We start from the raw sequence: 22,499 nt of genomic DNA on the forward strand, positions 1-22,499 counted from the left end.
TTTCGAATTTCATCACCGCCCATCTCGCTCAAGGAAGGACTCTGGGCGACTCTGAGGAGTATTAACCTCTCAAAAGAAGCTGTGCCCTGTTTGATCAAAGAAATCATCTGACTGCGTCTATGACAATCCCACACGCCTATCCTGAAAGCAGATTCTGGCCCTTTGCATAATTTCAACCGACTCTGATGGGTTTATGGCTTCAGAGAAAGAGCCGAGAACGCCCCTTCCTTACTCGGTACCACTGTGGCTTCTGCATCTCTTTTGACTCCCGTTGAGTGGTCAGGATAAGACAGGCTCGCAAAGCAGAAACGGCTCCTTCCCGGATGGCCTGCTTTGGATCCCACACAGCCACAAAGATGTTGTCAAAAAACGGCTGCACTTGCTGGAAAAAGAACGTGGGGACGCTGATGGCCAACTCTCGCAAAACCAAGACCTGGACGAGGAAGAGGAGACAGCCCATTGGGAACTGAGAAATGGAAACGTTATCAAACTGAAACAGTTTTCTAAATCAGGATTATATATCACTTAATTATAAGCGCATTGACGTTGTGTCAAAAAAGCTGTTGATACAACTTTTTAAGAAGCATCCGTTTATGGCTCCGCAATGGCTGTGGGAGGAAGTAAAAGGGAATCAGCCACTGGATGCCAAAATCTCAGAGGCACCTCGAATCACAGCCATCCTTACCGCCGCGTGCCTCCGCCCTTCGTTCCTGTCTGCGCCGAGCCACTCCAGAGCCCGCTTCACTTCAAACTCCACATATTCTGCGGTGAAGGTATCGCCGGCCATGGCAAGACGCCCAATGGCTTTGGAGGCCATCTCCATGACGACAGGGTCATTTGAGGGAAGAAGATTCCTTAGGTAGTTGGCAAACCTGCCAATGCGCGTGGCATTGCCCCCCTCGACACCAATGAGGCTTGCTGGGGAAGAGAAAAGAAGAAATACTTAAAGCGTCAGAGCTGCTAAAGGACCAGTGAGTGTGGGAAGTCCACTGGGGGAAACAGAACATTCCCACCACCTTTGTCTTTAAGCAGGTTCTCCAGGAAAGTGGAGAGAAGTGAAGTGAATTGTGCAACGTAGAAAATGAAACGCTTTGCTGGCACCTGGCACAGTGAATAGCCATGCCACCCGTGGCATCATTTTGGGCACGCTCCACAAGCCGATATCACAGATCTCTCCACCGATGTCTTTTAGGCAAGCTACCCGGCTACTCACCTATAGCCAAAATGCCTCCTTTCCTTTCGTTTGCATCTGAACTAGAGACCAACTCGAAGATGTGATGATTCAGCTGGTCGTAAAAACGCGTGGATTCTTCTTGGCTCATCTGCGCAGGAGGCAAAAGAGGGAGAAAGAGTAGAAATTCCTGGCTGCCGATTGCCCAAAACCATTTATAAATCTTACCAGAAAAGAACTAAAAAAAGGTGTAAGAAATACGTTATGATCATAACTCAAAGAGGGGAAAAGCAGATACTTGTTTGCTCTTGATGAAGAAAGCAAAGTTCAGAGCAGAGAAGGTGCTCCAAGGTCCAGGAGCAGATCACCTCCCTGCCCCCCGTTCATAGTTGCCACCCAGTGCCGGGGCACAAAGGGTCTTCCTGACTCACCTCTCGGAGCTCCATGGTAACGTAATGCTGCAAGTCCTTGGCAGCCTTTGCCCGGGTTTCTTCGTTACGGCTCTTGAGGCCACCAGCAAACTGCTGGAGGATAATAACCGTTCCAGACATCCTGGCATTGAGTCCTCCTGGTTTTTCTGGAGGGGGAGAAGGAGACGCAGCCAAATCTTACTTGGAAGCGACCTAGAGAAGAGAAGGAAGAGAAGCATGCAGGGCCTGCCCCCAGGACAACCGAACCTCCGCATTTTCCGCAGCCCTGGGGGAAACTCCCTATTGGAAACTGTTGCTGCTACGAGCTTTGAGCAATGCCCACTAAGGTATGGACTTTAGTGGGAACCTGCAACCTTCAGACGTGGCCCCTCTCAGCATTTCCCAATATTGGCCAACTGCTGCAAAGGTGTACAGATAGTCCTCGCTTGACAACCACAAGTGGGACCGGAATTTCGGTAGCTAAGCAAAGCAGCCATTAAGCAAATCCGACCTGATTTTATGACCTTTTTTGTGGCAGTCATTAACTGAACCACATGCTTGTTAAGTGAGCCGCGCAGTTCCCCGTTGATTTTGCTTGCCAGGCGCCGGCCAAGAAAGTAAAAAATGGTGATCTCGGGACGCTGCGACAGTCATAGATGCGAACCGGCTGCCAAGCGCCTAAATTGTGATCATGTTAGCATGGAGACACGGCGACAGTCATACGGGTGAGAACTGGTCGTACATCTTTTTTTCAACACCATCGTAAGTCCGAACCGTCACTAAACGAATGGTTGTTAAGCGAGGACCGCCTGTAGGCCATGAACCTCTGGGGAGCCACAGAGCCCCCGCCAGTGGCGTAAAAATTGACGTCGGGGTTCCTTAACGCCCGCTGCAGATCTACCTCCCTCAGCTCAGGAAGGTCCAGAAGCTTTAGCAGATCACCCCCACATCGGCCAGTTCTCCCCTCAGCTGGGACGGGTGGGGGCTTGGGAGGGGGCCCCCGCCTGAGGGGGGGCATTCACGCCGAGAGGGAGGAGCCTAAGCGGTGGGAGGGGTCCAGCGGGGGCGGCAGGCAACCTGGGGGTTCGGGACCCGAAGCGGGGGGCCCGCCGAGTGGGCGGGGCCGCGGGGAGAGGCACGTTCCTCGCAGGGGTTCAAGGGCCCAAGGGGCGGGCCCTGGCGAGTGGGCGGGGCCAACGGTCCGAGGGGAGAGGCCGAGAGGCGCCGCCGGGCTGCGGAGGGCGGTTCGGCGAACCCCTCAATTCTGGCGGCCCTGGACGGCGGGACGGCGGGGGCTGCTCTGCGCGGGAGCGGAAGGTGCGGCGAGGCAGGGCATTCTGGGGAAAGGGCGGGAGGGCGCTGAGGGGCATCCCCCCCACTCACGCCCGGGCCTGTCGCTGACCGGCTGCTCGGCCTCACGGCTCCATCTTCCCCCTCCGCGGCCCGCCTGACTCCTCCGGCCCTGTTCTTGCCTCCACTTTTTTCATTCCGCCCTTGCTGGTCGCCGGTGAATCCGGCCAATCCCTTTGCCCGCACCCAAAGACGGACAAGGGTCCAGCCAATAGAAAGGCGGGAGAGATAAATGGCGGAAGGTTACTTCCGCTCCCCACCCGCAAAACCAACCTTTCTCCTCCCCCTGAAGTTTCTACGGTGCGACCTCGGGGGCGGAAAGACAGGTCCAATCAGGAAAGAGGACTAGAAGATTGATACGGACGCGAGCCAACGGGAGTGGGAGTGAAAGCGTGGCCGGTCGAGTGAGGTCACGCCGCCAATGCTTCCGCCCGAGTGCCAGCTAGGGCTAGGAATGCGCGTGCGCGAGGCGCCTGACGCCTCAAGAGCCCATCTGTCATACATCTCAATGGTTGACCGGGAGGTGTAGAGCGGCTCCCTTTTGCTTTTCGGAGCACGCCCTCTTTACCGTAATTACTAGGTTGACGCGCACATTTCAAAATCATCCCCGTGCTCATTCATTTGTTCCGTTAAATTTAAGCAATTTATTTCACTAGCAAATCCTCCCTTCTCGTCGGGTTGCAATTCGTCCCGAGAACGCTACCTGGGGATGAAAGGTCTGACATCGCTCGATGGCAGCTGAATTATAGAAAGAGGAAAGCAGAATCCGCTCGAAAGTTGGCTTCCTCTTTTATCTTTAAAGGGATGCTTCTAACAACGCTGTTCAAAGACAGAGAGAGAAAAAATGCAATTTCTCGGTGGGACAAAAGTACTGGCCGTTAACAGATCCCTGGATCGGCGAATTAACTTGCAGGGATTTAGGGACCACTTCAGGAATGGGCAGCATTGCATCGCATTGCACAGAAGAGTTGCTTCCCCCCCCCGCGTTCCTTCCAGCTTCTGCACTGGGGGACCCTCTTGCTGCTCAGTGAGTGCTTTGTTAAATCCCCGGACTCCCCCATTGACTTCAATGGCCTGTTCTTCCAAAGGGGCAACTTTTCAGCTTTCCAACCTGGAAATGAATTACCTCTCCAGGTCGTAAGAGCTGCCACTCCGCATTTATTTCATGAGTCCGTCGAAGCCGAGCGTGACCCACTAAAAGGAGGCGGTGTGAAACTGCCCCCCCCACCACCCAACTTGTGCCGCGCTCTGATTCCTTGGCATTCGGGGCGGCTCTCGCTGGGATGAAGTCTCGCGAGAAGGAGAGAGCGCGCGAGATTTCGCCCTGGCTGGGGTCGACGCGCGCTGCGCAGCTCAGCATGGCGGCTGCCTGCTCAGCGGGGCTTTGACGGTACCGCGGGGGCCCTCGATCCTGGCGGGCCATGGCGGCGGCGGAGGGCGGCCAGAGCTTAGGCGGCGCGTCCCAGGCGCCGGGGACGGAAAGCAGCAGCGCGGAGATGGTGCTCCCCGGCTTTAGAGACGCCGATGCCTTCGTGAAGGTAGTCGGGGGCGGAGTGCGCATGCGCCGCGGGTAGCTGGGCGTGTCGGGAACTGTAGTCTCGGAGCTGCTGCCCCCGTTCCGTTGCCCTTCTGAGCTTACCTAAAACAGACCTCGAACATTCAAAGTGCAAAGTAGGCATACGAAGGGAACTACGTTGAAAGCGCGCGCAGATCGAAAAGGAAAATAAAATCCAAGAGGGGCCGACAGAAATGGGTCGGCGCACACCGGGCCTTTACAAGCCTCTGGCGAAAGAGGGGAAGCTAGAATTGTTAGAAACCGTTCACGGGTTTGCTGGCTGGTTTGAAAGCGGGTGGGTGGATTTTCTGGGAGGAGCCCAACGCTTAGTGACCTTGGTGTCTGAGATTTCCAAGTACCAACCAGGCCCGAGGCTGCTCTGCTGTTTGAGGTCGTCCGGGTGAAGAATTTGGGTCGCTGGCCCTTCCCTTCCTGCGTGGGTGGATTTATTCCGGCAGGAGAGGGCTTGGGTGGGCGTCTACGCTCACAATAACAAGCCACTGGCTACGGTAATAAAAAGACCGGAGCAACGTGCAGCGCCTGACCCTTGCAACGTGTTGCATTGTCGCCCAGCATGCTCTCGGCACGGTGGTCTCGGCCACCAAGGCTTCGACCGGCCTCCCTCAGCCCGGCGACGAATACGATTTCTACCGCAGCTTCCCGGGGTTCCAGGCGTACTGCGAAATGCAAGGAGAAAGATTGCTGCAGTGGTGAGTCCCTCCAGGCGGCTGCCAGGGCCAAGTGGGCCAGATGCGAAGCGGGCGCAAGAAGGGTGGTTCGGCCGGCGGTTCGGCCCGCTGCCCGGTCGGAGCAAAGCCGTGACGCCTGCAGAGGAAGGCAACTTGCCCTGCGCGGCGAGGACGCCCTGTTGGGGTCCGGAAGCATTTGTTTTCCTGCCCGGAGCGTCCTCTGACAGGCGGAGGGTGGCTTCCCAGTTTAAGACACAGGAAACGAGGCCAGGAAAGAACAGCCCGCCACGTTGGTGGAAGCCTGACCCCGGTCCCTAGGCCGTTTCCACTGGCCGTGGCCGTGGCAGTGGGCAGCGTAGTTCCTACTGTTAGTTCTCACTTACGTTACCCTCCGTGCCTGGGATTGCGTGACCTTCTGAATTCTCTCTCTGCCTCCCCAGCATGAGCAAGGTGATGCAGTACCACGGGTGCCGAAGCCACCTCCAAGACCACAGCAAGGTCACAGAGCTGGAGGACAAATTTGACCTGCTGGTCGATGCCAACGATGTCATCTTAGAGCGAGTGGTGAGCGTGCCAGGCTCCCAGGCGGAGATTACCCTGTGGCTCCCCTTTCCTTCTTGTGTCCTGCCCACTCACATGAATCAGCTTGAATTTCACTTATTAGCCCTCTGGCAAAAACCAACTGATACTAAAACCCCCAGATTTGGAATCTTATTGCAGGGTAGAACTAATGTGCTTTGTCCAAACAGGCGCCCACTTGGTAGCCTTTATCCTTTTCCCACTCCCCAGCTATTCCCTTGTGACAGGCCCAGAACTTCCTTCTCCGAAATTTCAGGGCGTGTTGTTGGACGAAGCTGCCGGGGTGAACAGGAACCAACAGCCAGTCCTTCCCATGGGTTTACAGCCTCCCAAGACGATAATCTCTAGCTGGAATCGCAAGGTGAGGTCGCTTTTGCTCAGCATATTAAAGTGCACGGTTTATTTCTGGGTCAACCTTCCTTAAACTGCTTCCCTAGGTAGCCTCTCTAGATTATAGCTCACTTCTGGCTAGTTTGGGGAAGACGGGAGTTCATCAGCACTTCTGCAGGGTCCAGGCTGATGATTGGGCTAGGTGGTGGTCCCCCCCCCAAATCTTAGCTGAGGAGAAAAAACGGACTGTTACCAGCTGGGAGGGTTTTCCAAAGGTATCTAACTGGATGAAAGTCCCATCCTGGCCTCCAATTTCCCTTTTCCCAGCAAAACCGAGAAGCCAGCACGAGGACCAACCCGGAGACATTTCGCCTTCTCCACGCAAAGAACATTGTCCGTCCTCAGCTCAGGTTCCGTGAGAAGGTGGACAACTCCAACATCCCGTTTGTGCCCAAGCTCTTCGTGAAGCCCAATGCTCTGAAGCCCCTGCCCCAAGGTGCGAGGGACGGGCAGGGTGGCGGGGTTTGAGAGGGTAAGGGGCACAGCAGCGTTTCTCAGCCTTGGGGACTTTAAGGCGTGTGGACCTCAACTCCCAGAATGCTGGCTGGGGAATTCTGGGAGTTGAAGTTTGCACGTCTTGAAGTCCCCAAGGTTGAGAAGCGCTGGGCTGCAGATTGGCGTCCTGCCTTCCCCTTCCATCTTCCTTCCAGCAGCGAAAGGCTGTGGGCAGCTGGCCGCCTCGTGAGCGCCAGGGCGTCTGGGTGGGTGCCGTTGGGTCTCACTGGTTTGCTTCCCACTCTCCAGCGCTCCTGAAAAGCCGGCAAGAGCAGAAGGAGCGCCCGGAAGACCTGGACGTGCCGGCTGCCCTGGCTGACTTCCTCCACCAGCAGAGAGCCCAGCAGACTGAGCAAGACATGTGAGGACCGGGAATTTAGTTTAATTTAATTCATTGGGTTTGTTACGTCCACCGTTAATTTGACTTACTAGATGCGTTAAGACTTTGAGCAGCTTACAGACTCCAGACCACAATTAAAACAGCGAGAAGCCACGTCAACAGGCAGCCTGGACGAAATCTGCGGAACGCGTGGCTTCTACCGTGCGAAACCTGCAGCGAATTCCAGAGCAGCATTAACTTTGGAGTCCTGGGGATTCACTGGTTTATTTATTTGATTTGTATAGCCACCCATCTATAGCAAATACATACATTTCAGTCCCAAGACATCCAGCAGCAGAAGGCAGGGATGACCTGCCATTTCCTGCCGAGGGAAGAAGATTTATCCGCCAAGATTTATCCGATAGAAAGTCTGGGAGCCGTCCTGCCACGTCCGCTGTCTTCGATCTACTCCTGTTGCTCCTGCTCCGATTGCTGCCGTTCCCTGGTTCGTCCGTTAGTTAGAAATCGCCACCTCTGTTCTTGACTGCGTCGTTCTTTCTGGTTCCTGTAGGTTTGCTCACCCTTACCGGTATGAGCTGGAACGTTTTTCGGTGCCAGCAGAATTTCTCGAAAAGCCTCAGGTCCAGGTGAGCGTCGGGCCACGTCCTCCACCTCCAGCCGGCCAGCTCTTTCTGGGCTCTGCGGCTGACGTCGCGGTGCTTGCTTGCTTCTTTCTTTCCCCTGCCAGATGTTCCAGCCGCTTGCCGAGACGCCCTGTCACTTCGTCTCCAGCTTGGAGGGGTTGGTGGAACTGAACGAGAAGCTGGTGGGCTGCAAAGAGTTCGCGCTGGATTTGGAGGTGAGGCTTTTTTGGTGTGGCCCGTTTTCCTTTATGCTTGCAAAGGGCGGGGGGGGGGCCTTTCAGGACTTGAACCTGAAGTACTGGAAATTGAGAAATACCGGGAGGACTTAAAATTGAGGAAGAGAAATCCGGGAGACTTATTCTTCAAAGCGCTCCGCTTGTCATTAATTTTTTTCCCCCCTTTGGGGGAAAGATCCCTGCTTTGGGGGAGGTGTTACTCTAAAACGTAGGATGTGTGTGTTTGTAACAAACAACAGGACATTGCCATGTGCTTCCTGTTACCTACTCTGAAAAGCTCCCTCTGTTTCTCCCCTGTAGCACCATTCGTACCGGAGTTTTCTGGGGCTGACGTGCCTGATGCAGATTTCTACCCGAACCGAAGACTTCATTGTCGACACCTTAGAGCTCCGCAGCGACTTGCACATCTTGAACGAAACGTTCACCGACCCTGCGATCGTCAAGGTGAAAGAACAGGCAGTTAGGGATGAGAACGAGGCAGACTCGATTGGGGGGTCATTCGGGCACTGGGGTTGCTCACTGCGGTATGGACAAGTTCCCCATCCATCCAGTCCGTCCCTGAGTTCATCAAGCCCTTCAGGGCCCAACGGAGGGCCCACCAAGCCTTTCTGAAGGGAAGATGGCTAAAGGTCTGGGATGCAGAGATGGGGACCTTACGACCCTCTGGAAGTAGCTGAGCCACAGCACCAGCATCCCTCTGCTCTGATCGTGCAAACATCTGGACACTGAACGTCCTCCACATCTGGGGGGCCTCCAGTTCCTCGTCGGAGACAGAGGAAATGAACTGAGATAGGTTGAAGGGGGCTTTCTGAATCGGGTGGACGGGCGTGGGAAGCTCAAGGCTGGGGAACCCATCGGGCCCCGTCACTCCCCGTGTCTCGCGCTGCAGCTGGGCTGATGGGGCACCTTTTGCCAGACTCTTGCGGGGAGGTGGAGCGGGCACTGGCCAAACGGGAAGGCAAACGGTGGCATTTCAAGGCTGCGTTCTGTCGTCGGGGGCTCTGCAGGTCCTTCACGGTGCCGATTCGGACGTGGAGTGGCTTCAGAGGGACTTCGGCCTCTACTTGGTGAACGTCTTTGATACTCACCAGGCGGCTCGGCTGCTCAGCCTGGGGCGGCACTCTCTGGACCATCTGCTCAAGCTGTACTGCACCGTGGATGCCAAGAAACAGTATCAGCTGGCGGATTGGAGGATCCGGTAATGTTGGTCACTGTGACTGTGGAAAGAGCCTTTCCGATGCAGGTCCCCTCTTTTGGTTTCTGCGTGTCTTACTTCATTCTCTCGGCTTGCTCCTTCTAGCTTGCTTCCTTAAAGCTTATTATAGTATCAGTCTGTCCTTGCAAATGCCAAGGGAGGAAAAACAAAGATTCTCTGGTCTGAATTCATCTGGTAAAAAGAAATATAAATCTTGACTGCGCCCGTTAGGGTCTGTATTTCCCTCGGACCCTTGGCTACGTCGGCCGAAGCTCTGAGCGGCTGTAGTCCAAGACGCCTGAAGGCAGTTCTTGATTTCCACACCCCAGTTTTGAGAGAAGGTTCTTTACCACATTTGTTGATTTGAGTGTTTTAGGAACAGGCGGGGTAGAAATATTTCAGAATCCATGAGCGACCCTTGGGGTAACCCTGCCTTTCTCTGGCCCTGTTTTCCAGTCCGCTGCCAGAGGAAATGGTCGTTTACGCCCGCGGGGACACCCACTACTTGCTCTACATCTACGACCGACTGAGAGAAGCTCTCTGGGAAACGGCCAACGAGCAGCCCGCCCAGCTCCAAGTGGTTTGGCAGCGAAGCAGAGACATCTGCTTAAAGGTGCGGGCAGAGAAAGCGGAACCACCACCCTAAGGCACAACTTGGGCAGAGAAGGGAAGCGGTTGCATTAGAAGGGCATCTCTTGGGTCTTGGCTGTTACAATTTTGGAAGCGAGGAGGGTGGTTGGAATTAGCATTTACACGCTGCGCTAGTTTTACCTTCCTGGGATAAACAGCAGGACAAATTCTGCAAGGGGGGCAGGGAGAAAGAAACTGTTGAAGTGGATTTAACGTGGGCAAGTCACAGAACGGATTTTTTTAATGTAGAATTTTGACATGCAGACATTAGGGGGAAGAAATATGCCATATAGAAATGGGGATTTAAAATAAATATTGGGGTGCACACACAGAAGGCCTTCCCTATTTTTTTTTTCCTGGAAAAGGGGCAGCGGTTGATTCAGCAGCCCTCTCTCTCTAGTGCACAATCACGGATGTCTCCCAGACTAAATGTGTTGGTCTCTTCCCGACTAGAAATACATCAAGCCCATCTTCACAGACGACTCGTACCTCGAGCTTTACCGGAAGCAAAAAAAGCACCTTAACACCCAGCAACTAACAGCTTTTCGGCTGCTCTTTGCCTGGAGGGACAGGATGGCGCGCCAAGAGGATGAGAGCACAGGGTGAGGAGAATGGCCACTGGGCACATCCATCGGGTTTTACCAAATCAGCCGTTTTGCTTTGCTGTGTTAGTTACACTAGAGAAGGACTCTGAAGCTCCACAGGAACGGGGGACCCCTCGCTTCCATAGCAGAGCAAATATTTTATCAGGACCAACTTAAAAGAGGTCTGTCCGAGCTACCCGTGAACAGACGACGTGGAGTCTGGGGAAGGCCTGCCCCAAACAGGCATCTGAGGCAAGCAACTAACTCTTATTTTCTGTTTCGGCTTGTTCTGCAGATACATCCTTCCCAACCACATGTTATTAAAAATAGCTGAAGAGCTGCCCAAGTAAGTGATTCTACAAGCAGGTACCTTGAATGAGATGAGGAAACATTTGGGGGTTCACGATGCAAGCATTTCCAGAAACGCTGAAGCCATGCGTATTGGGAGTTGGGGGGAAGAGGGAGACTTCTTGAAATAGACAGATGGGAAAGGCTGAAATCTGAGCTGTTCTTTTTAAAATCGCTCCTCCGTTTTCCAAAAGAGGGTCTTGTGTAAGTGTATCGGGAGAGCACGTCTCGGCAGCTCCTCTCAAGGACGCGGAGCCTCCCCTTAAAGTCTTGGGTCACCTTTTCAAGGTTTTGTCTTGTTCCCCCGATCTGCGCCACCTGCTCCTCGCTTCCAGGGCCGGCTCGGAACCAAAGCTAGACGTGATTTCCTGGGGACGGAGAAGCCGGGGGCCATTTCTAGCACAAACTGATTTCCTTCCCTTTTTACTGCCAGGCGGTTCCTTCACCCAAACTCGCTCTTCTTCCTTTCCACACCTCCAGAGAGCCCCAGGGAATCACTGCCTGCTGTAACCCAGTTCCCCCTCTTGTTCGCCAGCAGCTGAATGAAATGCATCTGCTCATCCATCAGGCTCGAGAGATGCCCCTGTTGAAGGTAAGGAGAAGACTCCAAGGTGACGAATGGCCTCTTTCGTTAAAGTGACAGAGCAGAGGGACTGGCTGGAAGAAAGAGAGATAAATGCTTTGGAGCCCTGTGTTTAAAATCCAGCTGGGTGACCATTTTCCTGGGCGCAGCTTCTCTGAGCAGTTGAAATGTTGGCTATCTTTTTTCTTCGAATTCTCTTCCGGTTCAGTTTCCTTATTGTTTACTTTTTGTCCCCTCTTAGTCCGAATGCGCAGTTGGCATGAAAAAGAAAGAGCCGCTTCAGAATTTAGAGGTACGCGGTGTCTGATATCCATTTCCCATTCCCGTTTATTTTTGATGTGAACTTTGCGCACCTGGAGGACATTTCAAGTTACTGTCTGGGCTGCCCAGCCTTTTTCTAGCCCTCTTTCAGCAAGGTTCCCGCGTTATTTTATTGTCTTCTTTCCCTCCGATTGCCATTATTCCATCACCTGATTCAGGGTTCCTCGCAAAAATGGTCGAGAAATTAGAGAAAGCGTTGGGTGGGATCCCATTTAAGCTCCTCTGAGTTTAGATCTTGCTGATTGCAGAGAGACTTAACTTTAAGTCATTTTAATTGGGGTCCTGCCTCTTGCCTTGAAGAGTTTGGGTCCAGCAGGACTAAAAAATTAAAATGGTCCACAGAAACTTGTTTTGTTTTGTTTTTAACCCTGGTCTTGCTGCTAGAGTTGCCTTCTCTAATCTGATGCCCTCCAGCTGAGATGGGGTGACTACAACTCCCAGAATCCCCAGCTACCCTGCGTTTTTATTTATCGTTCCTTTGTTTCTTTTGAGAGCTTATTCAATGTCTTTTGGTTTTGTCAGAAGCCAGAGAACCGTTTGTTTGGGCCCCACGACAGCTCCCACAGTCCTCAGGACGAGAAGCTAAACTATTTGGATCTCGGTAAATTCCAGAATGGGGGAAGAGGCATGCTTAGCCTGCGAAGGGGGTCAGATCATGACCATGGGTGGATGCAAAGCCTCCTGTGGGCAGGGTAGAAACTAGAACAACAGTGTGGGCCTTCCACTTTATTCTTCTTCTGACTCACCCTCCTCTCTCTCTCCTGCCTCCAAAATTAGTTTGCAGGGGTTCCAATTGTGGGTCATGATCATCGCAGCTCTAACCTGCCGATCAGAAGTGTGCTGATGCAAAAAGGGGGGTGGGGAATCGGCCCTGTCCAAAGCTTTCTGGGAGAATATAAAAAAAAAAATAGCCTAATTTCTTTTCTCCTTTTCCTCCCTTTCTTGAAGCCCCTGGACTGCCTTTGGAACACGCAAGTCTCTTTTCAGACCCAGAACCAGGGTCAGACCAGATGGGCAAGCCTCCGAGTTCACTGTGCCTCCAGTTAAGAGCTAGCATCAGTATTTTTAACGTGAGTACGGGGAGCTGAGAAGCATGTGCCCTGGGGATTTGGGTGCCGTGAGATGGGAGGGAGAACGGGCTGGGTTGAATCCTCAGCCCCACGGAATTAAATGAATCGGGAGCCTTTGCTTGGAAGCCTCGGTCCTTCCAATTTAGCGCTAATTATACTTTCCCTGCATTCCGGAAGGAGCCCAAAGAGGATGAAGAAAAAGGCAAGAACTTAACGGTGGCCCAACAGAAAGCTCAGCATATCATGGAGTCCTTTGAGAACCCCTTTCGAATGGTAAGAATCACCTTCCTCGCTGAATAAGCACCTGGGGCCTTGTTTTCACTTAGGGGAGTAGTCCTCGGGCCCCTTGCCAGTGGAAGTCAAGGTCGGTCGGCAGTTGCGCATCGAGAGCTGCTGAGTTTCTTCAGTCTCTCGGCTTGGCTAAAGCTGTTGCGATGTGGGTGGAGAGGGAGAGGAGGAGCCATCCTTCCCATCTAGGAGGTCCCGATCTGAGCCGGGAGGACCAAGTGACAACCCGTAGGCCACATCCTGGCTCCTCAGGTAACGCCCCTCTCTGGACCAGCCGCGTTAGTCAGGTGCGCAGCCTGATGCGATGCCCACTCGGTTCAACATTCTGCTTTGAGGGGGGAAGAGGAGACTGTCTCAACTTACAGGAAATGTAGCTGTTTCACACTGGATTTCTGTGTCCGGCACTGACGGTTGCCTTTTGGCATCGAACGGAAGATGCAGATCGATCTGTTAATAGATAACCCAGCCCTTAGGTGGGTCCACACACTCTTGCCTTAACTAAGCTGATTTAGGGTTGCCTAAACCCAAATACTCAGTCTCACAAGCTCGGGCTTAAAGATAACTGATTTATTAAAGGAATAGTATGCAAATACAGAGAAAGCTGAGAATGAGCAAAAGCGCGCCAAATACAAACTTAAAAGCCTTGCTTGTGGGCAGGTCCCGCCCGGTCGCCCGTCAGGACGCTCCCCCTCCCAGGTGCTGAACGCCGTTAGATGCGCCTGGGAAAGTAACCTTGAACAGGAGCGCAAACCCAAACATGCATTCCAAGCCCTCAAAACAAGGGAGGGCAACAGAATGGAAAAACCCCGGGTGAAGGGATACGGAACAGAGAATGACATGTGAAACGTTACAATGTTAACCAGACATTAGAATGTGAACATGACATATTGCCCCCCCAAAAGAAATTAGGGAGCCGGTTTGTCAGGATAGGCAGAGTGAAATTGGGCCACGAGACGAGGAGAATGCACGTCTGGAGCAGCAACCCATTCAGGATGAGGGAAATGTTTCCAGCGGACGAGGTATTGTAGAGTAGAGCGCTGGCGTCTGGAATCGAGAATAGATGCCACCTCGAAGTGTTGCTGGTTGTCGATCATGAGGGGAGGTGGAGGAGTGGGTTGCGGATGCCAACGGTCCGATGACAGGCAGGGTTTGAGCAAGCTACAATGGAAAACAGGATGTAAACGTTTAAGGTTGTGAGGTAAATCGAGTTTAAACGTAACAGGGTTGAGCTGAGCAACAATTGAAAAAGGACCGACAAATTTAGGACCAAGTTTCTTAGAGGGTTGTGGGGACTTGATAAACTTAGTTGATAAGTAGACTTTATCCCCGACTGCAAAGGATGGTTCTGGGGAACGCTTTGCATCAGCATGGCGTTTATAGGCAGCTTGGGCATGTTGGAGGGCAAGTAGAATATTAGACCATGAGTCTTTGAGAGAGTCCGCCCAGCCAGCGAGGGTGGCTGGGAGCGGTTGAGGATGAGGAAGTTCAGGAATGGGAACAAATTCGCGTCCAAAAACTGTTTTAAAGGGAACTTGACCAGTGGTTTGATGAATGGAATTGTTGTAAGCGACCTCAGCAAATGGGAGTAGATCGACCCAGTTGTCTTGCTGGTAGTTAACAAAAGCTCTGAGGTATTGCTCTAAGGTAGAATTAACAGCCTCCGTAGATGCGTCCGTTTCTGGATGCCAAGCAGTAGAAAGTGATTGTTTCGTACCCAGAAGTTTCAAAAATGCGCGCCAAAATTGTGACGTAAATTGTGTGCCTCTGTCACTCACCAAACGGGCGGGGATACCGTGGAGACGGTACACGTGGATGAGGAAGAGGCGTGCCAGCTGTTGCGCGGTAGGGATAGAAGCGCATGGGATAAAGTGGGCTTGTTTGGAGAAAAAGTCTTTGACGACCCAAATGACAGTTTTGCGTTGACTAGGGGGTAGATCAACGATAAAATCCATGGAGATATCCTGCCAAGGGACCGACGGAGTGGCTACGGGTTGAAGGAGACCCTGGGGTTTGCCCGGTTTGCGCTTTATCGCCGCACATACAGGGCACGCAGTGACATATTCTTTTAAGTCTTTGAGTAAAGTTGGCCACCAGAATTGCCGGCGAACGAGGTGCAAAGTTTTCACGTAGCCGAAATGCCCAGCTAGCTTGTCATCGTGGCAGCGCTGGAGTATGGTTTTTCGCATAGCTGCGGGTACATAGAGACGATCGTTGCGCCAGGCAAGATCATCGGTGAAAGTTAACATGTGTCTGTTGGCTTGTAACCAAGTATCTGTTTTAAGGTGGGAGAGCAACTGTTGTTGCAAATCGGAGGGAATTGACAAGGGAGGTGAGCTGCTGGAAGGCTGAGCGGCTGGAGGCGGAGCCGATTGTGCTCGAGTCTGGCTGCGAGTCACTGCTGCCAGACTTAATTGTTTGTCGGTCCAGACGGTGCCTTGGACCGTTGGCCCTGGGCCATCATCTTGGGGCCTGCGCGAGAGTGCATCAGCCAAAAAGTTTTTCTTGCCTGGTATAAATTTAAGAGTGAAGTCAAAGCGGCTGAAGAACTCAGCCCAGCGCAGCTGTTTAGGACTGAGTTTTCGGCTGGTGCTTAGAGCTTCCAGGTTTTTATGGTCAGTCCAGACTTCAAAAGGGTTGGAATTACCTTCCAATAGGTGTCGCCACGTCTCTAAAGCCGTTTTTACAGCAAAAGCCTCCTTTTCCCAAACGTGCCATCGTCTCTCTGTTTCAGTGAATTTGCGAGAGAGGTAGGCACAGGGTTTTAAAGCGCCAGATTGGTCAGATTGTAACAAAATTGCGCCTATGGAAAAATCAGAAGCATCGACTTGTACAACGAAGGGTTTAGAGGGGTTTGGATGCTGTAAAATTGGTTCTGTGGTAAAAAGTTGTTTGAGCGTTTGGAACGCTTGCTGACAGGCTGGAGTCCATTTAAGGAGCGCGCCTGGGTTCTTCGAACGTCGCGTATCCCCCTGTCCTTTGGTTTTTAACAGTTCAGTAAGGGGGAGGGCGATTTCTGCAAAATTTTGGGCGAATGCCCGATAGAAATTAGAGAATCCAAGGAAACTTTGTAATTGTCTCCTGGTACGGGGAGGCTCCCATGCTACAATAGCTTCTACTTTTGCAGGGTCCATTTCAATGCCCTGAGCTGAAATTCGGTAGCCTAGGTAATCAATTTGCGACTGATGAAACGCACATTTTGACAGTTTTGCGTACAACTCTGCTTTTTCCAATTTAGCCAGGACCTGACGCACCAAGTGGATATGTTCTGACATGGTTTCAGTATAAATCAATACATCATCCAAATATACTAGTACCCCCTTAAATAGGTGGTCATGCAAGACCTCATTGATTAACTGCATAAAAACCCCGGGTGCCCCAGATAAACCGAATGGTAAAACTTTATATTGGAAAGCCCCAAGAGGACAGTTGAACGCTGTTTTCCACTCATCCCCCTCTCTTATGCGAATGCGGAAGTAAGCTTCTCTCAAATCCAGTTTTGAGAAAATTTTGCCTCTGGCCAGATGTGATAACATATCTTTGATCAGGGGCAAAGGATATTTATTTAATATTGAGACCGCATTGAGCCCGCGGAAATCGGTACAAAGCCTTAATGACCCATCCTTTTTTGGCCTGAATAGGACAGGAGCTCCTACCGGGGAATTAGCAGGCTCAATGAAACCCCTAGCCAGATTTTTGTCAATGAACTCCCTTAGCGTGGTAAGCTCTTTGGGAGACATGGGGTATATTTTTGGGTGAGGCAATTTTACATTTGGTAAAAACTCAATGGCACAGTCCGTTTTCCGGTGGGGTGGCAAGCGATCTGCTTCCTTTTCCCCAAATACTTCAGCAAAATCTTGGTACTGATTGGGTAGCCCCTCAAGAGGTTGAAGCGTTTGCACAGTGGTATACGCTACCCCTCCACCCTCCATGTCCTCCAATAGGTCCTTTTCGGGTACTTTGTAAAATCCATCCGCAAACGTCACAGTTCTATGCAGCCAGTTGATGAAAGGGTTTTGTTGCACAAACCAAGGCATCCCCAAAATTACCAGAGGACCCCCCACTGGAGCTACCACAAATGGCAGCTTTTCCTGATGGGAGCCCATCTGCAAGGCGACCAGTCCCGTGGAAAGATTGACTGCTTTCCCTCCCGCCATAGTTCCATCCAACTGGGTGAAAATCATGGGTCTTGGCAAAGGGAACGTGGGCAGTTCTAGAGCCGCTACGACATCAGGGTGCATTAGAGAACGGGAGCAACCCGAGTCTAGCATGGCCCACACTTCCACCGTTTTGGTTTGTGAGCCCAGTTTAACTTTAACAGTCAGTGTGGGAAAGTTTCCACTCACCGAATCATGGTTACGCCCGGTTTCTTCCACCTGCCCTAGGGCGCCCTTCAGGGCAGGTGGTAGGCTTTTCCCGCCGGCTGCTCGAATTGCAACTCTTCCTCCTCTTCTCCGAAGGGTAGGTCGGGGGGGTCCAGTTCCGCGAGGGCTGCCTTCAGTTTTCGCGGTGGAGCAGGAGCAGGCGTCTTTATCGCGGGTTTCGTCTGTCGTTCCTCTGGACGGCGTCTCGGGCACGACGTGGCTCGATGCCCTTCTTTCCCACATCGGAGGCACTGACCCTTGGAGAACCGTTGCTCCCTCTCTTCTTCCCAGGTTTTCGGTTTGGGGCGGCTGGCAAGTCCAGATGCGCGCGCTCCTCTAGCGAGACGTGTTTGTCGAAGCTCTTTGGTATGGGCATAGGTTCGTAGGGCATTTTCTGCGCTTCCCGCCAACTGAATCCACCCATATAGCGTTTTGGGATCATCTCTGCCCAGAGCCCATCGAAGGATTTCGGGTTCAAGCCCCTGCTTGAACAATTCGATGATTGTTGGCTCAGACCAGTCTTCCACTTTTCCTGCCAAAGCTTTAAACTCCAACGCATATTTGGCAACTGAGAGGGACCCTTGGTAAAGTTTCCGCAGGTCATTTTTAGCCGTTTCTTGAGCTAGGGGGTCTTCGAAATGCTCTTTAAGTGCCCACAAAAATTCATCGAAGTCCTCTAACTCAGTTGCCTCAGCTTGGCATAGTTGCACATACCAATCCGCTGCCCTTCCTCTCAGCTTGTTGGCAATGAAATTGACCTTGCCGTGTTCAGACCGAAAGCTCCGACCCCAATCTTCCATATAATGCTTGGCATTCGTAATAAAGAAGGAGAGCGTTGCGGGATCCCCATCAAACTTCACTCCAAATGGTGGGAAGGTTCTTGCCGGCTCAGCTGGCTGTGGCGGTGCCGCGAATGACAGCGTACGCCGAGCCCCCACAGCTGGTCGATCCCTAGGAGGTCTTGCCTCTCGCTCTCCCCTTTGATGGGCTGATCGAGTCTTACTTCTCCCCCGGGTCGACAGGGTGCTGTGCCTGGGGTACTGTGACGGCTCTTCCTCCCAATCCTCCGGGGTGGGCTCTGCCTCTCTGGGCTGATCCTCTCTGGGTAGATCCTTGAGGATCGTCACTATTAAATCCATTTTATCTTCCAATGCCCTCATACGGGCCGGAGTGACCGGCTCCTCCGGGGGTTGGTTGGTTATCACCACCTTCGGTGACAGAGGGACTTCGTGCTCCCAGGCCAATTGGGGAGACCCCCTCCCCGTGGTTCTTTCCATAACAGATCTCTGTTCACTCCTGAGACTCTCCTGTATGGATGTCAACAGCTCGTCCAATTGGGTATCTCGCAACTCCCGACGTGCTGCTCTTTGCGCTCTCGAGGTTAGCGCTGGCCGGCTTTTGACCACCTCCCGCTCTTCTTCGCCTCCCTCACTTACGCGAAGTTGAGGTTCTGTCATCGCTAGCGTTCCCTCTTATCCAAGGATTGGATGGGGCCAGCGGAAAATGGAAAAAATGATTCTCTCAGCTTTATGTAATGATTGCCTAAACCCAAATACTCAGTCTCACAAGCTCGGGCTTAAAGATAACTGATTTATTAAAGGAATAGTATGCAAATACAGAGAAAGCTGAGAATGAGCAAAAGCGCGCCAAATACAAACTTAAAAGCCTTGCTTGTGGGCAGGTCCCGCCCGGTCGCCCGTCAGGACGCTCCCCCTCCCAGGTGCTGAACGCCGTTAGATGCGCCTGGGAAAGTAACCTTGAACAGGAGCGCAAACCCAAACATGCATTCCAAGCCCTCAAAACAAGGGAGGGCAACAGAATGGAAAAACCCCGGGTGAAGGGATACGGAACAGAGAATGACATGTGAAACGTTACAATGTTAACCAGACATTAGAATGTGAACATGACACCCTCCCTGTTCTGCTTTTTTATTTCCCTTAGTATTTGCCAGCAGAGCTGAACCCGGTTCACATCTCTCAGGCTGCAAAGTCTGACCCGTCCTCAAAAATCTACGAGGTAAGAGCTTTTTCGTTAAAAGATTTCAGAAGGAGGTTCTTCCTAGTCTAGTGACCAGCGTGCTTTAACTAGAGACTCCGGGGACCTTGAAGTGGCCTTCTGTCCCTCGCAGTTGTCCCTCCTTTGCACCAAAAGCAGGCCAGGGCCGATCTCGGCATCGGAAGAGGGCTTCACAAAGGCAGCCTCGCCTGTTCTGCGTTTGTGTCTTCCAGATCAGTAATCGGTGGAAGCTGCTGAGCCAGGCCCAGCTCCTGGCAGGAGCAAAGAAAGAATCCGCAAAGCGAAAACTTCAGGCAGGTGGGTTTTGCCTTCTTCCGGTTGGCAGTTCATGGGAAAGTGAGCCGAAAGGTCCTTCTTTTGACACAGAATCACCCATGAGTGGGAGGAGGAAAGTCCCTTCCCCAAGGGGGCTGCAATCTAGAACATACCCGTGGGCATCGTATTACTCTGGAAGAGTAAAGGCTGCCATTAAACCAGGCGGGTGTGGGTTGCCTTCTTTGGGGTGGGGAGAATCGGGGGAGATTTGCATTACCGATCCGTTCCCACCAAAGCTGAGCTGAATGGTCCTGAGCCATGATCCAGCAAAGCTTCCCCTGTGTTCTTGGGGGCGCAAGAAGAAACCTCTCTCTCCCCTCAACATGGAGAGCGAGTCAGCCCAGATTTGTCTGGCCAAGACTTGAATTTCTCCATCCTTTTCTTCCTTCCTTCCCCCACAGCCTCCTCTCCCCAAGCAGCCCCAAAGGATGCAGAGAAGAAGCCCAAACTGAAAGACGTGAAGGAGGTCTCTGTTCGCCAGTTAGCCGCAGTAAGTGTCAGCGCTGGGTAGCTCTGGAGCACGCAAGGAACCTGAAGCCTGTTAATCCTTTTTAATAATCCTTCCAAACGTCGTTCATTTATGCTGGATTACAGTTGGCATGTAGCAGTTTGGATCTCACACATTACAGCTGAAATAGCTGCAGTCGTCTTTCAGTTTCTGCCTTTGTAATAGGAATGGGACTGAGAATTTGTTCTGCATCCTTTGAAACAACGCAAACATCTTTTCTCCTTCCTCGGGTGTGTTTCCAGCAACAGCACACCGCTCTGAAGCAGGAGACAGCAGACTGCAATCCTGCGACGGAGACGCCCAAGAGGAAAAGGGCCAAGCCATCTCCCCAGCTGGAAGCAGATGCTGCCGCCAACCCTTTCACTCCCTTCGACTACAGCAAATCCGATCTCCGAGTGTTTGCCGGTAAAAACCACCCTTCCTTCAGGTCTTCAGCTACCACCCAGCCACGCCAGCCCTTGCCCAAGGGGACGGGGCTGTTAAGTGGTGCCGCAGCCGCAAGCGGTGCACAGCCGCTGCGATTGCCTTATGGGCCCAGCAGGGCCTTATTAGGAAGGTGGTGTGATCTTGTGCCAGGGCAGCAGAACTGAGAGAGGCATGCGGTGTCTTGGTCTCTGAACGCCAAGCAGCTCCGATGTTTTTCTTGTCTTCTGCCACCTTTTTGACTTGGCAGCTTTGCGCCGACATGCCTTCCTAAGAGATCCCTTCACGTAGCTTCCGGCTTTTCCCTTCTTTTCAGGGAGCAGCAAATCGAAGCCGCCACCACAATTTAATCCCGCGAGCCAGTCCCACGGCAGCAAGGTAAGGACTCCTGTGCTCTCCAGTGATGTCCAGTGCGTGGCTGTGGCCTGTAGCCAGGAGCGGAAGAACTCTGGCCCTCCAGGTTTTGCTCAAGCGTGTCTCCCCGGGTCTCCAGGCCACTCACACTCGGGTTGTTGGGAACAGATGCCCAGCAACGTGTAGGAGGCCTCCTGTTGCCAGTCAGCAGTGGCTCTGTGTTACCTGCAAACCGGTTGCGTTCATCCTTGATTCTCTTCCTCAACTGCCACTCGCCGCTCCAGAATTGGCACGAGCAGACGCTCCAGACATCACACCTACATCACTTCTCCTCGGCCCACCTCACAGATCACAAAAAGCAGGCTGCTGTGTGTTGTGTTCTGGTGTGGCTGTTTCAGATTTGGGGAATCCAAGAGGGATGTTGCAGTGGGGGTGGGGGTGAGAGGGACTGACGCTCGGCCAGACAAAGCTGGAGATGGGCTTCTAAGAATTATTGTTATGGAGGGAAAGACAGAATTCTCAATTGTTCTTTTTTTCTGTTCTCTCCCCCCCCACCCACCCCCCAAAAAAAAACCTCCAGAAATTTTCAGGAGCCAGCAAAACACAGCAGCCAGCAGGAACAAAAAGCGTCTCTTACACAGCTGGAAAATCCAGCAGGTAGGTTGAGTTAATAAGTTTTTTTTTAAAGAGCTGGAATATTGGGACTACCTCGCAAGTAAGGCTTACGAATGTTCTAGTCCACAATATTTCATACCACTGTTTGGCGGCCATCCTGCAGTGAAATTGAAAATGAAGTAAATAGTTGGGCAATTCCTGATGTTCAAATTGCTCCTACTTTAAACCTTACCAAGCTAGCTATCTTCTTTCTGCAATCCTCATACAGGGGCTTTCGGCACAACTGGCCAAAAAGATAATACAGTCCAAGGAAGCTCCTGGAAGACGCCACAAATCGAGCAACTGCTGCCACTTTTTGTATGGATACCTGTTTTCGATGTTTTTTTAAAGAAATGATTAAAGTGCTTTTCTTTCCCCTGAAAAGGAAGGGAGGAAAGTTTAAATTGAATGGCGATTGTTCATTTGCTTTGCTTTCCCCCTCTTGTTTATTTGTTTGCCTGTTCATTTTATTATCAGTTTAAATTAGCTTTATTTAAATTAACATTCAAGTGAGTATAGTAACAATGAGGGGAAAGGGAAATTAAACACACAAACCTACTGGAGTGCAAGTTTTGTTTCCAATCCCTCCCTTTCCCTTATTAAGATTGTTGCAGAGTTTCTGAGCAGGTGCAGAGTGCAGCTCCCTCTTGAATATTGGTAAAAACACTCTGCAAGGGCCACTTAGAAGCTTCTTCCACTAAGCTGACCGTGGCTGGCCTCCAAAAGCTAATGGGTCAGGCCTGGCCAGTTGAGAATGGGATACCACCAGGAGATCCCACAGCTGTAGATTGGGAAGCCAGCAAACATCCCACAAGAAGGGCACTCAAGGCAGCTAACCGGCGACATGTAAAAAGACAGTTTAAGCAACACTGCAGGGTTAACCAAGCTGGTGACCGACCCCGAGAAAGGCTGGGGAGGGGGGCGCTTTCGGCTGAGACTGACGCGCGCTGCGACCCCAGCCCTTTGATTCTCGGTGTCTCGCCCTTCCGTCCCGCTTTTCGGCCCGGGAGG

At 52.2% G+C, this 22,499-nt stretch overlaps 2 protein-coding genes across 2 annotated transcripts in view; one reads left to right on the forward strand and one right to left on the reverse strand.

Annotated features, from left to right (window-relative positions):
• The window catches only part of MTOR (mechanistic target of rapamycin kinase), a 54,028-nt gene extending 50,940 nt beyond the window's left edge, over window positions 1-3,088 (reverse strand). Inside the window, exons 1-5 of the mRNA XM_063317344.1 lie at window positions 2,965-3,088; window positions 1,603-1,794; window positions 1,214-1,322; window positions 686-918; window positions 233-433 (exon numbers count right to left, since the gene is read on the reverse strand). Coding sequence (XP_063173414.1) covers window positions 233-433; window positions 686-918; window positions 1,214-1,322; window positions 1,603-1,722 — 663 coding nt within the window. The 5' untranslated portion in view covers window positions 1,723-1,794; window positions 2,965-3,088. The remainder of the gene's footprint in view (window positions 1-232; window positions 434-685; window positions 919-1,213; window positions 1,323-1,602; window positions 1,795-2,964) is intronic.
• Window positions 3,089-4,337: 1,249 nt separating this feature from the next.
• On the forward strand, window positions 4,338-21,897 carry EXOSC10 (exosome component 10). The gene is made up of 25 exons (XM_063317342.1): window positions 4,338-4,469; window positions 5,060-5,196; window positions 5,616-5,739; window positions 6,011-6,115; window positions 6,412-6,580; window positions 6,889-7,000; window positions 7,530-7,605; window positions 7,707-7,817; window positions 8,139-8,282; window positions 8,846-9,036; window positions 9,490-9,646; window positions 10,117-10,265; window positions 10,543-10,593; window positions 11,076-11,187; window positions 11,420-11,470; window positions 12,022-12,100; window positions 12,448-12,569; window positions 12,747-12,842; window positions 19,160-19,234; window positions 19,447-19,531; window positions 19,951-20,039; window positions 20,300-20,462; window positions 20,797-20,858; window positions 21,415-21,491; window positions 21,718-21,897. Exons 1-25 carry the CDS (start codon window positions 4,353-4,355, stop codon window positions 21,746-21,748), a joined length of 2,685 nt encoding a protein of 894 aa, XP_063173412.1. The 5' UTR covers window positions 4,338-4,352; the 3' UTR covers window positions 21,749-21,897.
• The last annotated feature ends 602 nt before the right edge of the window (window positions 21,898-22,499 follow it).

This window comes from Candoia aspera, chromosome 18 (assembly GCF_035149785.1).
Source record: "Candoia aspera isolate rCanAsp1 chromosome 18, rCanAsp1.hap2, whole genome shotgun sequence".
Classification (NCBI taxonomy): domain Eukaryota; kingdom Metazoa; phylum Chordata; class Lepidosauria; order Squamata; family Boidae; genus Candoia; species Candoia aspera.